We start from the raw sequence: 15,847 nt of genomic DNA, 5'->3' as shown, positions 1-15,847 counted from the left end.
AAATTTCTTAGACATAACCTCAAAATTCTACACCATTGTCAAGTTTGTAATTGTGCATAACTTGAAGCTCTCTCGGCAACTGAACGCTACAAACTCCTCTTGGGCAACAAGCTGCATTAGTTCTGGACAGGAGATGAATGTTTTGGAGACCCTCTCTTAGACCACCAGGAGAAGAATTATTTGATTGTAATCGTTGACAGATTAACAATTGAGTTAGTCGTAATATAGGAATTTTTACTTTAACAGTACTACGTTATGGGCAGAAAGAGTGCAAAAATGTTGCAAAATAAGAGTTTATGCAGTTATCATTTTTTAGAAAGTGATTTTACAACAGTTGGAGGAATACTGCATACTGTTGCAGTAGGCAAAAATAATGTGTTTGTGTACTTAGAATAACAGAATTAGAAAGCAGAACGCTGTATCCAGTGGTGAAAATTCTTCCATACATTAGGAATGCAATTTTTACCCTTACAGGTTTGTATTAATTTCATAATTTGGACTAGGGACTTGGGCCATCCAGTGTCTATGGAAGGAGCTAAACTAAACTAATGACTTGCTATGGATACTATTAAAGACAACCCAACATGTCACACAGTTGGAGTCAGAAATATAGAGCAACTCCACATAGGGGAAGAGGTCCCATCCATGCTTTCATGTTTATATGAGGCCTTCACTTCTGTCCTAGAAGCTGTGCACCAATGAAAGTCCTCTAACTGCAGAATGCGATTTAAAATAAGTTTAAAATTGTTCAGACTCCACAGATTATGAACCGAGTGCATCTGTTCGGATATGCTGGTGTCTGGTGTGATCACAAAGGGATTCTGCCAGGGATGTGAGAAGTCCCTCATTTTGAAGGTTTGGGTTCAATCCCACAGCACCCGTCCCACGACGGTTATCGTGCCATAATCACAGTCGTGGCAGCCACCCCACTCCTGACAAACATGATATTACCACCACAAGGATCATCCCCACTATCATACCAACAGACCACCCTAGAAACTAACATTGCTGAACCACCCACCATCAGTACTCCTACCCTACTGACCACATAAGTACCACTACTGGGCATTACTTTGTAAAATAAACAAATATGGAATAGGTTACTTCATGCAGTATCCAAGTAAAGTATGTGAGTTGGGCAAAATACAAAATGTGAGAGACAGACTTTGAAACGATGAATGGATAGAAACAACAAAAGGCTAGCACGGTCACTTTCAAAATCAGTTCTGTGTTTGAAGCCTAAGTATTCGTATCTTATAATTATACGTGTACATTTAGGGAACAACAATACAAATAGTAAACTGTGGGTTTCGGCTGAGTCAAGATCAATTTTTAACTGACTCGTGCTTACTCTTTCTTTAAGGACTGAAAAGTCAAATGCTCTTCCATATTCATACTTAATATTGAAATTATAACATCTTCAAAAGATAAGTAACTTTTAAAGTATTTTATTGTAAAATAAAATAACATAGTAGCAATGCAAAAGTTATCTTGATCATTCAGGTTAGCAGTGATGACCAACAGAACTTGGAGCTAAGGAAATGAAAATTTGGATAATAGTAGATTACAAAGACTCCACAAATTGTGCAAGATAAATTTTCCAAAGTTGAATATTACAGATATTGGAAACAATTAGAACATTTGAAGGTATATGACTATTCCATAAATTTGACTGTCAAGACACTTGTACCTAAATAAGAATTTCTTCATACATATAAAATTAATGATAATAATTAATGTAACTTGCATGAAGTAATAAGAAAATTTAACTCAAACGGGAGTCAGTTGTATGACCATGTACACAAGAAATCAGGATACTAACGCACGAGTTAAATTTCATTTGACAGTAAACTTGAATTACTTAAATGTAAAATTGACATCGCAAAATGTGTAGAAATGAAAATTTGTGCAGTATGAAAGTATGCTTCATGGTTTGTTTCTAGAACTCTTTCTTGTATGATAACTATGGCAGAAAGAGCGTTCAAACAGAATAGGCTATTCTAACTGAATTTTTTCCCAGACCTGGTTTTTAACAAAAAACAAACGTTATACTGAAAAGAACATCTGCCCCGATATTTAAACATGTAGCCTGTGAGAATAACCAAGTACACGACTTTGCCCCACATCAAATTACTTGCTCTGCACTACATACATCAATCTAAGCAGGTGTTCTTCAGGTACAAGGACTGAGAAGTGAATGATCTGTTATAAAGATGTGTAAACTGATACTTACATGTTTAATTATGCTAACTGACGCTAGGATCCGTACGTAGGTTTACAGGAGCTTCAGATACTCTGAAATAAGTGTGTTTAAGTATAACTGAGTAGAATGTCTCCCAGTTCTAGAATTGGGGTGTTAAATGAAACAGTTATAAAGCTGAAGATTACTGTCTTGTGGGATGTTAGGCCGTATAATGCGGTAGAATTTGACGAAGGCATCGGTGGTGCCTAATGAGACCACTGTAATCGCCCTGATGAAGGAGTCAGTAAGCATATCTGGAACGCTGGTCAAATTCTACCAGTCTATAAGGAGAAACATCCCAAAAAGATAGTCATCATCATTCTTGACTCTGTGAGAACTTAAAATCTCATCTGGTTAGAAAATTAAATTTCAGGTGTTGATAGGAAGTTTATGGGTTTTTTAACCAATTTCTACATTTATATTTTCATTAAAAACTGAAGTTAAGTTTGCCTGAAAGTAATGGATTATTTACGCACAATTTGAATACAAAGGCCTGTAATAACCGTTTATACATCAGAGCTATCCAGAGCTTAAATAATCCTTTAATTGCATAATCACATGTAACTAGTTTTTAACTTTAATTTAAAAGTAATAATCGACCAAACACACAAAATTTCTAGTCTCCATATGCCATTATAAGCATGCTTATCTGAATAGCTCTCTTTTGAATCAGAAAACTGCATGTTCCAAACATGATTGCTCCTCATTTACAAGCTTATCCTCTGAATCTTGATATAGATAGATTCATGATACCATGCTGTTATCAATACAAATGGAGTTACTTGAAGGGTCCTGTCATTTGTGCTACATATGTAAGAATAATGCAAAAACCGTAGGTACCGGTACCAGAAGTATGGAAATATGATTATAAAAATAAAGTAGAGAAGACATTTGTTAGCAAGCCATTAAATGTCATAAACCCTTGCAGAATTTGTTTCAGTGAAACCAAAAATTGTGCAGGAATATTACTAACAAAAATATTTAATTGCATTGCATCTCTGAATTAAGATTGATTATATTGTGTAGAAATAAGCCTCTTTCTGTAAAAACAGTTACAATAAACCCACAGATAACTTCATATCTAAATTTAAAAACACCATTTATGTGTGAATCAGTTATTTATTTGTGACTGTCTCAAATCAATTTATTAAAATACTTTGCAGTCTTGTGCTCAGTATTTTATTTGAAAGTTACTACAGTTGTCTACATCACTTCTCTCCATCATCATCAGGGTTGTAGAACATGCCACAGTGTCTGGCCGACCATTTGTATAAGTTTCTCTTCAGAGGTGTTAAACGGGCAAGTGGGAACACAAATTTCAAATGACGTAAAAGTGTGATTACTTGTTCTGATTATAAAATTGGGATTAACACTTCCTTTATAAGGCTTCAAACTAGAGTTATCACAACTAAGTTAATACTGTTAAGACCAAAATAGTCACATAGATAAGTAGTGATTTTAAGAAGCCACACAATAACAATAAACCTCCTACAAATAAACAGAATGTCCCAGAAAGATGTATACACATTCATTGAATGAAATAATGACATTTTAATAGACTAAACTATTAGATATGTCAGTATTGGCTCTTAGTCAATTTGCAATTCTAGTGTAGGTGTTCAAAATGACCACCATTAGCTTCATGGCACAATTGACAGCTGTGAGCCAATGATGGAAAAGTGACCACCTAGTTGTCTGCGCAAGACCATTCAGTTTCTTACTGGAGCTCTTGAATTGTTGCTAGCTTTTTGCTGTACACCATGTCCTTCAAGTAACCACACAAGAAAGTCAGATGGGGTTAAATATGGTGATTGTGAGTGGTACTGATCACGTCTCAACCCTCCACCATTTTGCATGTTTGAATCACAGGAAAAGATATTGTTGTGCCAACTGCTATGTGCAGACCACACTAGGTTCCCCTCATAAACACAACATATGAAGATTGGTTACAAGGTTTATATTCCATATTATAGTGTATATATGTCTTTTCATGACACATGTATAATCTTTCTCTACCAACACTTAGATATTTTTTCTTTGATGCAATGAATGAACACATCCTATTATCCAACCACCACTCAACTAGACTTCCTACCTTAGTCACAGAAATCTTCAGACTATCTTCCTCTTGCAGCTAAAACAAGTAACATTATATATATCTGCTACAGGAGCTTTCCTTTCAAGTAGCAGATCGTATTATCCCAAACCACTGATAACCTGAGCACACCAGACTTGGACTATTGCATAACAGAGTATAACCTCATATCAGGATGCCTTTTCCACTTAAATATTGTTGTTAATTGTCAAAGAGGGCTGTGTGCCCACTGGTTGTGAGTTTGATTATGGGCAGGATACCCCAAGATGGACATTATATAATACATTTGTTCCAGTTTATATATTTAGGAAAGTGTGCGTAAGATAGATATTTATATTTGACAGCATATTTCTTGATCAAAATTTATAATTGAAATTTTATTAGAAATTTATTACTTGTATATGATTCTCAAGTTGCAGAAGACTGGATGTCAGTATATCTGGCTTTGAGGCGCCTCATTCATACTCAAGACATTATAAATTTCAATGAACATGTGTAGTCATCACCAGTCTTTTACTACTTGCAGGTGCCATTTTTGGGTCATATTTCATCATGACCAACCAATAAAGTTGAAGTGTGCACCTGGTGCAAAGATCGCAACATTCAAATGACGAGTCTGCCAATAGGAAGACTGCTTCAAATACAAAGTTTGGAACTCGGCTACCATCACCATCTAGTGTGCAAGTGTGTGGTCTCAAAACACTCTGACATTACATTTCAGTGAGTGTATTCACACTCTGTCACAGTTGTCAACTCAAATTCTTTGTCTAAATTCACTGCAGCAACTAAAACACCAAGAACATTCTCCTGTGAATTCTAAAAATAACCCAGCATTTAAAATGACTGACTGACTATGGTGCAACAGCCCGAAGTCGAGCCTTGGCCTCCTCCCATGTGGGAGGATTCTTTGACTTTGAAGTGTGCAATTATGAGTAGTGAGTGAGAGGCCAACTGCCTCTGCACAATTTCTACTCAAACCTGATTTGTCTGCTGGAGCCATCTAGTGGTGTATCAGGAGAGACTTGGGTGAGAAATGGTTGCTGAATTTTCTTATGAGACATCTTGATTCACAGCATTTAAAATAAATAATTTTAATTAGAATAACCAGTTAGACAGCTCGCTGCATGAAGTTTGCTGTCTTCTGGGTTGTTGTGCTGTGTGGTCTGCCAGATGTCCACCAACGTTTTATTCGCCCTGATGATGGAGGCAGCAGGGACCCCTGAAACGTCGCTAAACTTCTACCAGACTACACGGCACAACAACCCAGAAGACAGCAACCTTCATTCTCACCACTGTGAAAACCTAAAATCTAACGTTGCATATTTGTGGCAGTGTATTGACCAAACGTTTTCTAAAAGTAGTCGTAATGCACCAACACATCACCATCCTGAAGTTCTGCGAAATTCCATCTCGGCACCTCACATGTATTCCTTGGTATAAACCTCATCTCATCTGAGATACTTATGCAATAAGTTTTCTGAATTAACCTTCAGAACCTGAATTATTGGCCTCACAGTCTCTTGTGAGAAAGTGGCAAGGGTGAGTGGTTAGAACTGTGTAAAAGGCAAGAAGCCCTTTATTTAAAAAATGAGAGAGGTTACAGGGTCATAATTAGTACACTGATATTTTATCTTTGGATTAGAATTTAATACAACTATCATGAAGCCATATTACATATGTGATGTGATGCATACTGTGTGTTAAAGAGACAAAATGGCATTTGAAAGTGAATATTTTAGTCGCCATCAGGGAGCATTGATTTATTACTTTAATGTACAACCGAGCTCGAAATCCAACAGCGTGCTCTGTATTGCTTGGCCTGTAACGCTGTGTGAACTTACAGATACCAACGTTTCGGAAGGGCATACTGTCTCCATCTTCATTACTATGTGGGCCTGATTCTGTGTGTCTTATGTTCAGCTGCCACTTTGATGCAGGGAAGCCCTAGGAGTTCCCCAAGGTACAAATCAAATTTAGAACGAAGTATGAAGTTTTCTTTGTGACTGAAGGCTTCCGCCCTAGGTCTTCCCTCTGCAGGCCTGTTTCTCCCCACACATTTGCCTTGTTTGACTTGCCTTGCTTTGGGGCTGTGCCCTCAGGGCTTGCTCCTCATAATCCTCTCTTCACAAGTTTGGAAATCTCTGGGCTTGCACGAGCTTAGTATGGATGACCCAGGCCACGGCAACACTGAGACTTCCCCCTTGCTAACACCTTATTTATATCCCACATGTCAGGATTCAAGCTCTGAGGGTTTAAAACATAACTGGACTCTGTACACGAAGAATTCTGTGGGCACATCCCCAACTGGGGTAGTGCCAATATTGCCATGGTCTGGGTTATGTAACTTGAAACTAGAAGCCCAGGGATTTATAAACCTAAGAGGACAAGAGTGTAAGGAGGGGTTAGGCTGGCAAAGCTACAAGGAACAAGCAGTGTGGGGAAATCCCAAAATTGGGGCAGTGGTCAGGTGGAGAAAGAACCTGCTGAGGAAACAAGTAGGGTTGTGTTTATTAATTCTTAAATGACTGCTGAAAGTAGGGCTGACACACAGGCAGACATGATGGGAAACACGAGGTATTGAATGTTGAGGCAGTATGTTTTTCCAGAACTTAGGTCTGTACCTACATGTGTAACAATCCAGGGCCACATAAATTCTGGATTGCAGCTCCTGCCCTGTTACTGTGTGATCCTGATAAGCATTCGCTGAGAGATGCAAATGCCCCTGTGTCCTGGCATGCCTACTTCTCAATCTTCCTGTGGACTCTTGGTCTTCCATTAGCAATCACAAGACCTAGGCAGCCACTAACATTGAATTTTGGTCCTCTAACACCGTTAAATTGTACATCTTGCTCTTTCCGAGGTTCATTCTGAAAATAATGTACCTTATTAGGTATTGAGCATCAAGCTTTTATTTTTATGTAATTTATCTTGTAGAATGAGTATTAATTTGTGTACTGTGTATCCCATCACAGAGGTCACATAGCTTATGGTATCAATCTTGACCATTCGAACACTTTGGTAATGAGTTCTAATCCTGTTCAGTGGACAGATGTGTGTTCACTATCTGTGCAATGTTTTGTCCTGTGTAGGTAGAGGTATTATGACAGATTGACCCATCTCCTCCTCTCCAGATGGTAACAACAGTATTTCTCAATACTGTTGATAGTCAGAGTATCTGTTAAGTTACTAAGCGAATGGGTCAAAATTAATGCTGATGATCCCAAATACTTTCTTCTACATGTACAGTACCTTGTTTAGGAGCGCAAGAGTTGAAAGGTATAAATCACCGGGTATTGACCGAATTCTGGCACTACTGAACCAAGAAGAAAGCATAACACTACATCCTGAGATAAAAAATATTTTTAATTTTGTCTGCAATAATGAATAATTGAGTCAACATTAAAAGGAGTCCAAAAACCTCCGAAATATCATACAACATTCTCATTGAATATAGTGTAATTATGAAACTAATTAAGATGATTAAAATATGTTTAAATAAAGTAGACTACATAATAATTTCAGCATACATAAACATTCTTCTCATACACTTTAAATTCAGTACAGAACCTCACTCATATCCATTCAGACACTGTACTGATTGAGCTACCGCTGCTCGTGACCATAAGCATGACTTTTTGTTTCTCTGTGATGGATGCTACTGAATTATACCAGGAAAGTGGTAAGGTTTGAATAGAATACAAGTAGGCAACAAGGAAGTGAACCATAATCACATTTTGTAAGCAATTGTCATTAAATTCGTTAACGTGCAACACATATATCTGAAAAACATGATTTATAATAACGTAATGTAATTAAAATATTATCACTTACTTTGTTCAGGCACTTCCTTGAAGTTTCTGGTCTATGTCTCTGGTTAGGGATCAGGGATGGGGCTACATATAAGCATGCCTGTAACACAAATGCAAAGTCACTTGTAAGTAAACTCAGTCATAGAGGAACTTATTTCATTTGAAGTTTATAAGATACAAAAATATGTTTTGTTGGAACATAGTGATAAAACATATCTTCGCGGTAGAACTTAGACTACACCCATAAAAATTAAAAATATTTCTTTATTGTATTAGTGTCTGAAGGTAAAAGTCAATCAGTGATCCTGACCGAGTTGCCACTGCATGGCGCTTCCTCTGGAAGTGGGAGGAGGAGGCCTCCAGATATGGAGTTTAGCTGGAAATCTGGCAGGATTCCAACAACCCTAGTTGAGAGAAGATTCACATTGCCAATCGTTTAACTAGCTGAGTACACTGTCAGCTTGTTGAATATAATCTGCTCCACGGAGTCAATATTTTATGCAACAACAACTTGATGTTAGGTTTCTGGCCTGTTATTCACTGTTTCTAGGACATCCTCCGTCTCTGTGACTGACTTGTACACTTATAAATACTTTGAGGCATACTGCTTTAGTATATTCACAATGATATTTAAGAAATTAATTTAAATGTACTACATATTAAAATTTTGCAGTTAACTGTGCATGGTCTAGTGTTACAGTCTGTGCCTTTAGATGAATTTTTTAAATGTAATTTCTGTCATCTGTATTTAAGTTGGCACAACACTGTGAACATTTCTGAAATATTTATTTGGCTCATGTGTCATCATTGAATATTGTCACTTAAGTTGTTTGTACTTTAAACATTTATCTTGTCTCTAAGTTGTTGTTGTTTCTCGGCTCTACAACCCGGTTGTGGGTTTTCGCCGCCTTCTAAGTAGTCCTGTACAAAATTGGCTTCATGCAACAGACTCCTTTCTGAGAAGCTAATAGTTGCTCAGCTAATTAAGCCTTGCTTATATGAAAACTGAAGGTTCTTCATTATGTTAACAAGTCAGCCATTGGCCCCCAACCTGAGCCAGATGAATCCACACACCCCACAAAGATGGAAGCCAGGTGATGGATAATAAATAATGACTTTGCAAATCTGAAGATGTCAGTTACAATAAAATAATATACTTTCACACATATTTGAATTGTGTGCCAGATGTCACACTAGATGCCTGAAGATTGGAAAACAGCAATGATGTAGTCTGTCTTAAACAATGAGGAAAATGACAGTAATCATTGCGGAGGAATAAGTGCCCTGGGTTTGGCCTGTAGTGACTAGGCGTATGAATATTAAAGTGGCTAATAATATCTTTTAAAGTGTTACAAAGTTAAAATATTTGGGAACAACAATAACAAATGAAAATGACACTCATGAGGAAGTTAGGAGGAGACTAAATTCCAGAAATGCTTGCTACTTCTCAGTTAAAAATATTTTGTCTTCCCGTCTGATATCTAAGAACCTGAAAATTAAAGTATACAAAACAATAATTTTGACGGTGTTTTGTATGGGTGCGAAACATGGTCTCTCACTCAGAGGGAGGAACACAGATTGCAGGTGTTGAGGAGGATATTTGGGCATAGGAGAGAAGACGATGGGACATGGAGAAAACTGCATAATGATGAGCTTAAAATCTTCACTCCTCCCTCAATAATGTCATGGTGATTAAGTCGAGAAGAATGAGATGGGCGGGGCATGTAGCGTGCATGGATGGGACACAGTGTGTTCACCAGGTATTGGTAAGGAATCCTGAGGGGAAGAGACCGCTGGGGAGACCTAGAGGTAGATGGGAGAATAGTCTCAATTGGGATCTATGGGAGATAGGTGTTGAAGGTGACTGCTTTTTTTTGCCCAAGACAGTGACCAGTGGAGGGCTTGGGTTAATTCGGTGATGAACCTTCGGGTTCCGTAAGCCATCTAAGTAGTTAGTTAATTGAGTCTGGCATGTAGCACATTATATTGTATGTGCATTGTGTATACACATTGTATCATTATGAATTATTCTACATCCTATTGACTTATGGATCTCTGGAATGTAGTAAATAAGCATGTATATACATGTTTACATCGTATCCAGCATGGTGTGCATTGTTGATTAGCAAGATTCACGACCCATCAGTACATGGGTTCGACCGGGATCGCGACATTTAACGGTCCTGCTGTGACCCCCTTTTTGCGAAATGATGATAAAAGTGGAGGAATTGTTGGGATGCCACGGAGAAACCTGGGAAACCCCGGAGGAAAATTCCGTGATGACTGGACCACGGCCTTGCCCAACAAAAGCTGTAAATCTGAGCACCATCGGGAATCGAAACCGGGACCTCAGTATTACAGGCCCAGCGTTCTAACCGCTAGACCACCATGGCGGTTATACATGTTTACATCATATGTGTATGGATGTACATGTTCTACAATTTCCTCCCTCTTTTGCTGTATTGTACAGTCTACACAGACATTCAGGAAGTCGTGGAGGGCATATGATCAATTGCTATGAAATATCCACTCAAACTTAATATGAAAAGAATACTATAACTGAGAAAAGAAATGTTTCAAAACCCATGTCATGAAAACTCTTTCCTTTTCTTTGATGAATACAACTCATTCTCATATTTGTCCTAGATGTTTAGATTATTTTTATTATAACATTTCCACAAATTTTCATTATTTGAAAACAGAATGAGGACACTTTTCAGTAACATTTTTTGGTTAATGAAGAATGTTCTCAGGACTTCCATAATAAAAAGCAATTCCATTATTTCAAATGACATTACTTTAAGAAACTTCCAGGATAAGAGTGGACTGATTCTTTAGTCATAAGATAAATTATCAGGGGTTGAAATCCCTCACATTATTCTTATTTTGTCTTCTGTTTACCCATTATTTCTTCAATAACTACTGTTTATGCCCATAGACATCTTCATGATTACAGCAGTGTGAATATTAATCTAATTGCATGAATCATATTAGTTAAAGTGCCCAAAACATTCTCAATTACTTTAACGCCTTCAAGGCAATATAGCCTTATACATCAAACAGCTGTTCTGCAGGTAACAGAAGCACCATAAATAAACCTTTTTGGTGTGCACAATGTACCAAAATGTCAGATAGTGTATTTTTACTGACCTGGGTTATGTGGTCATTACAATTTGAATGAGTATGAAGTTCCTTGCTCAAATTGTCATGAACACGTTTGGCGTCATTTTTAATGTCAAAAGGTGGACGGTACGGCATCTTTGTTGCTTTCCTTTCCACATCTTGCCAGATTATACCCTGTAGGATGAAGAACAAACGTTAGTAGTATGAACCAGAATGCAGATTGCAGAGTAAGATGTGACAAGATGGAAATGGGAACATCTCATTTTATAAGACACTTAAATTGTGTGGAAAGTACAAGGAGTTTGAAATGCAGTCTTCTGCTTGGCCCTGAATTTTGGTCTGTGCTTGAACTTAGTGAACAATACTGCATTTGCTGGTCTGAATGTTTGAGGACAATTAATCATGTTTTCCAATTCTAAAGGAAGTTAGTGGCATGTACTGAGAGCATGTTACTGAAATTCTGATGTAACGGTCCAGTGTGCCATCTTCCTGAACCTATTATTGTGTTCCTACTATCTATGCACTGACACTGTTAGGCGTGTGACATTTCTTACACAAAAGCTCTTCTGCTGAGGATGTAATTATATTTTTTTACTTATTCATATTTTAAAAAATCACATCATCTAGAAGCTGTAAAAAATCTCAAACTGTGTGGATGTTCGCTCTGGTTGATATTCTCAGTGCATGGACAAAGCACAGTTTAGTACTGAAACCCATTATTATGTGATAACAAACAGCAATTGAACTCACATTGAAAAAATGATGCTTCTTGATGTTCAGTGCAGGGATCTTCCTTGTTGTCAACCGTCTTAAAGGATTCTTTTCCAAAAGTTTTTCGACAAAATCTATCCCTTTGAGCGAGAAATACTTAGGAATTACTGGTTTCTCTTGTGTAATTTTGCTGTTAAGGAAAGGTACATTGTTGTATTTTCCATTAAATACATATTAAATATTCATTTTCTTTAGTGATTATAATGGCTGTCAAAGTTATTATAATTAGCCTGTTCACTGTCTAATTTACACTCAGATCTGTGGTAGGTCCATGTTAAACATTTCAAAGATGTTATGATTTTCTGCTTTTGGAACTCTTTTCTTCTCTGCCCCTGACAGTCAGCCTGCAGAAACTTTCTTTCTTATTGGTTGTGATTACGGATGTGCTTGCATTCAGTTTCTTTCCTAAGGTCAATTCTACTCAAGTTTCAAATGTGTGCACCTGCTATATTGCCATTAAAGTAGACAGGCATTAGCCACAAACTGATTTGGATATAACTTTGTAAAAAAGAAAAGTAACTCTGTCCCGCTATACACCATGTAGGCACTTGGGTGAGGGGGCATTAGCTCCTACTCATTCTTAACCTCAGCACTAGGTGAGGGGAGCGATCAGCGTCACTCCCTGGCCGAGCTTTACCCCCCTGGGGAAAGGACCCCAGTTCCCAACGGATAGTAGTCTGGGTGAGCCCCAGAGTCAGTCTGGACGCAGAGGCTAGAGGAAAAACCTCTGCCTCTGTTCTTCAGTCCGTAGCCAGTGACCTAAAGATATAACTTTGAGCAAAGGAAAATTATGTTAACAGGTATCACATACATCAGATCCCTTCCCAAATTCTATACACTTACTGATAGAGGGTAGCCACGGTTTCTTTTCCTGTAATTACAAAGGGCATATGTCCAGCCATCATTTCATAAGCGATGATTCCCAAGCTCCAACAGTCAACTTCCTGCAACAATTCAATCTTGTGGCATCAGTTGCAGTTAGTAATTTTTATTTCTTCACACTAACATACTTAAAGGGTCTTCAGAAACAAATATTGTGGTATGATTTGTACTGTTACATTTTTGCCTTCAGGTTTATATGTAATTATTCCTTTGCGTGATAAGTACTCTTTTTTTCATTTATTTATTTCATATAGTTTGATTCCTAGCCAGTCATAGACAGAGTTTTCTTATGCTTTTGCTTGCAAATGCTTGGACAGAACCTTAAGACTCACTTCATTAACTATACTTTACAATGCACATTATATAGTGATATTATCGTTTAATTTGACATTAAATGACATCAGCATTTGAGTCAGGATAATTGAGAAACTATTTCATGTGAATCTGATGGGAGAATCTTTTTGAGGATTCAGTTGCAAGAGAGCCTATGATTCTTCTTCATCTGGATTGGTGTGAATTCATTAGCGCTATTTATTGTGAAAAGTTACTATAAATGTTCATCTTTAGTTTAGTTCAAAAGCTTTCTATATATAGGTTGTGCACATAAAATGTTTTCCATCGTACTGTAAACGAACAGCAAAGACATTAAAATTATACGCAACTCAGTAGGTTATTATATGATGAAGTTAATAATTTGTACTGCTTGAAATTCCAAATTGTTCTGCCTGAAGCACAGCATTCACAGTTCTTAAAATGTCTCAATTTGCAGAAACCAAATGCATACTGCAGTTTCACAAGCACAGGTTTGTGTTTACAATGTAAAGCAGATTTTATATAGCGTTTGGAAGAGAACTGCCAACAAAAATGTTGATTTACAAGTGGTAAATTTTTTTAATCTCACTGGCTGCATTTGTAAAGGTAGCAGTAAAAATATAAATACCAACTGTTGAAACATGTAACTGTCCAAGGAAAAGAAGTTTGCTATACATTTTGATCTGATCTTTTTTTTTTAAAATTTGAAGATGATAAAATTTACACAGCCAACATTGTTTTTAGTGATGGAGCCATATTCCACTTATCAAGAAATGCTAATCAACACAATCTGAGAATATGGTGGCAAAAGAATGCTCGCGAAGTTATTGAACTTATGAGAGACATTCCATGTTTTAACACGTTTTATAATTTGTTCAAACAAAATGTTTTTGGACCTTCTGTATTCTGCCAAATGTAATGTGAATTGCACAGTGTACCTAGACGTGTTGGAGGAATTCCTCACGCCAATTATGGAATAACAGAGTCCCGATGCTGTTCTAACAAGACGGAACACCACAAGGAAATGGCTAATGTCTTAAATAGGAAATATCCAGAGAAATGTGTTCATAGTGGCAGGCCTGTCACTTCGCCCCCTCATTCGCCTCACTTTGTTCCTTTTGATTATTGATTCTGGGGATATATCAAGGATGCTATGTATTTGCCACCATTGGGAGGATAAGATGCAGTTACCTTTGAATTCACCTGCCTTGTGCTTGTCTCTTAAATTTCATTTTCAGGCAAATATGTTGGTAGGCAGTTTAACTTTTCTACCACTTATATCATATAGTAACCAGTTTATGCATGTGTCATTATGAACTCCATGGAGTTACTAATTGTTTCTCCAAATCCTCTGATTGTTGTAATGTGATGCTTCTTTACACTAGTCATACAGAAAACAAAGAAATCATTATCTTCATACTGTCAAGGTACTTACCATGCCGTAATCTTTGCGCAGAATCATTTCTGGAGCCACATACTCTCTTGTGCCGCAGAATGCACGAGCACGTTTGACCTGCAGAAGACAAGATTTTAAATAATTATGACAGGAATTTGAGACAACACAACTATAAACTAACTATCTTGTAAACAGAAAAAAAGCTTTGAGCAAGGCTATTACTGAAGCCCTCCACTAGACACACAATCCTGAGCCAGTTCCATTTACCTCCTGCCCTCACAACCTATTTCAATTAAAATCCCTTTTAATTCTGTATTCCCTCTTTTTTACGATTTTCCAAGTTGGCACTTTCCAAGATGTTTACCATCCCATGTTTGAAGCATTTCCTTTCTCAAGAATATTCTACAGATTTTTTCTCTCCCTACATCTCCGACCCATTGTAAGTAATCTCCTTAATTTCACTATCCTATATCCTAACATTATAATATAATTTCAAATCTAGTCCTTTGCTTTATCCCTCTTTGTTTCCAGTATCAGCCTTTGTTTTAAACACTTATAACTAAAGCGCTCTCCTCAAAGTAAGGCACAGGTTTATGTATGTTATATATTTCATAACTTGCATACTAAATAGTATGTTAATGATTTCTGAATTAAATAGTATCACATATTTATTACACCCAAAGATACTAAAGGTATTACAGTTCTGCACTTTTGAGTTCACCCTGTCAAAATTCAAAGAACTGGTGACATACTTTAGATTTACTCTCCCTTCAATATTGACACACGAGAAAGAGCTTGAATATGTGTTGTCCAATTCCTGGCACATGAAACCTCTCCACACTTTATGGTGATTGTACCTGGATTTTGCTCAATTAAAGAGTACTACCTGACAGACAGTGGTTCATGTAGCTCATATATTTCCAGTTTATATGAGCCTGTATTTAAACTCAACAAAATTCAACGTGGATATTAAATGTACCTTTGTATCTGGTGGAAACTGTTTGCATAGTCCATAGTCTGTGACCGCTATATGACCTTCAGAGTCAATCAATATATTTTCTGGTTTAAGGTCCCGATGGATCACACCAATCTGAAAGAAACAAATTAACAAACTCCTTACACATTGAGGATAAAAGTTTGAACATGTAGCATTGTTATTGTGGTAGTGAGATGTGGTTCGAAGATTGCTGTCTTCTGGGTTGTTGTGCGGTGTAGTC

General features: G+C 37.2%; 1 protein-coding gene across 7 annotated transcripts in view; it reads right to left on the bottom strand.

Annotated features, from left to right (window-relative positions):
• Nucleotides 1-5,962: 5,962 nt before the first annotated feature.
• LOC110829095 (RAC family serine/threonine-protein kinase homolog) overlaps nt 5,963-15,847 on the bottom strand; it is a 29,521-nt gene continuing 19,636 nt past the window's right edge. For 5 of the 7 annotated variants that reach the window (XM_087350024.1, XM_087350027.1, XM_087350025.1 and 2 more), the window contains 7 exons: nt 15,610-15,720; nt 14,670-14,747; nt 12,884-12,984; nt 12,020-12,170; nt 11,297-11,443; nt 8,169-8,246; nt 5,963-7,204 (listed from right to left, as the gene is read on the bottom strand). In XM_087350024.1, the coding sequence (XP_087206150.1) occupies nt 7,076-7,204; nt 8,169-8,246; nt 11,297-11,443; nt 12,020-12,170; nt 12,884-12,984; nt 14,670-14,747; nt 15,610-15,720 (795 nt within the window). In that variant the 3' untranslated portion in view covers nt 5,963-7,075. Of the gene's footprint in view, nt 7,205-8,168; nt 8,247-11,296; nt 11,444-12,019; nt 12,171-12,883; nt 12,985-14,669; nt 14,748-15,609; nt 15,721-15,847 lie in introns of those variants that run through there. The other 2 variants (XR_015535436.1, XM_087350028.1) reach the window with 2 other exon arrangements.

The sequence above is a fragment of the Zootermopsis nevadensis genome, unplaced genomic scaffold (genome assembly GCF_977971745.1).
Source record: "Zootermopsis nevadensis isolate Lab colony 2312 unplaced genomic scaffold, Znev_1.0 Znev_ptg000017l, whole genome shotgun sequence".
NCBI classification, from domain to species: Eukaryota; Metazoa; Arthropoda; class Insecta; order Blattodea; family Termopsidae; genus Zootermopsis; species Zootermopsis nevadensis.
The sequence above is the reverse complement of the archived record's forward strand: the minus strand, read 5'-3'. Positions and strand labels throughout refer to the sequence as shown.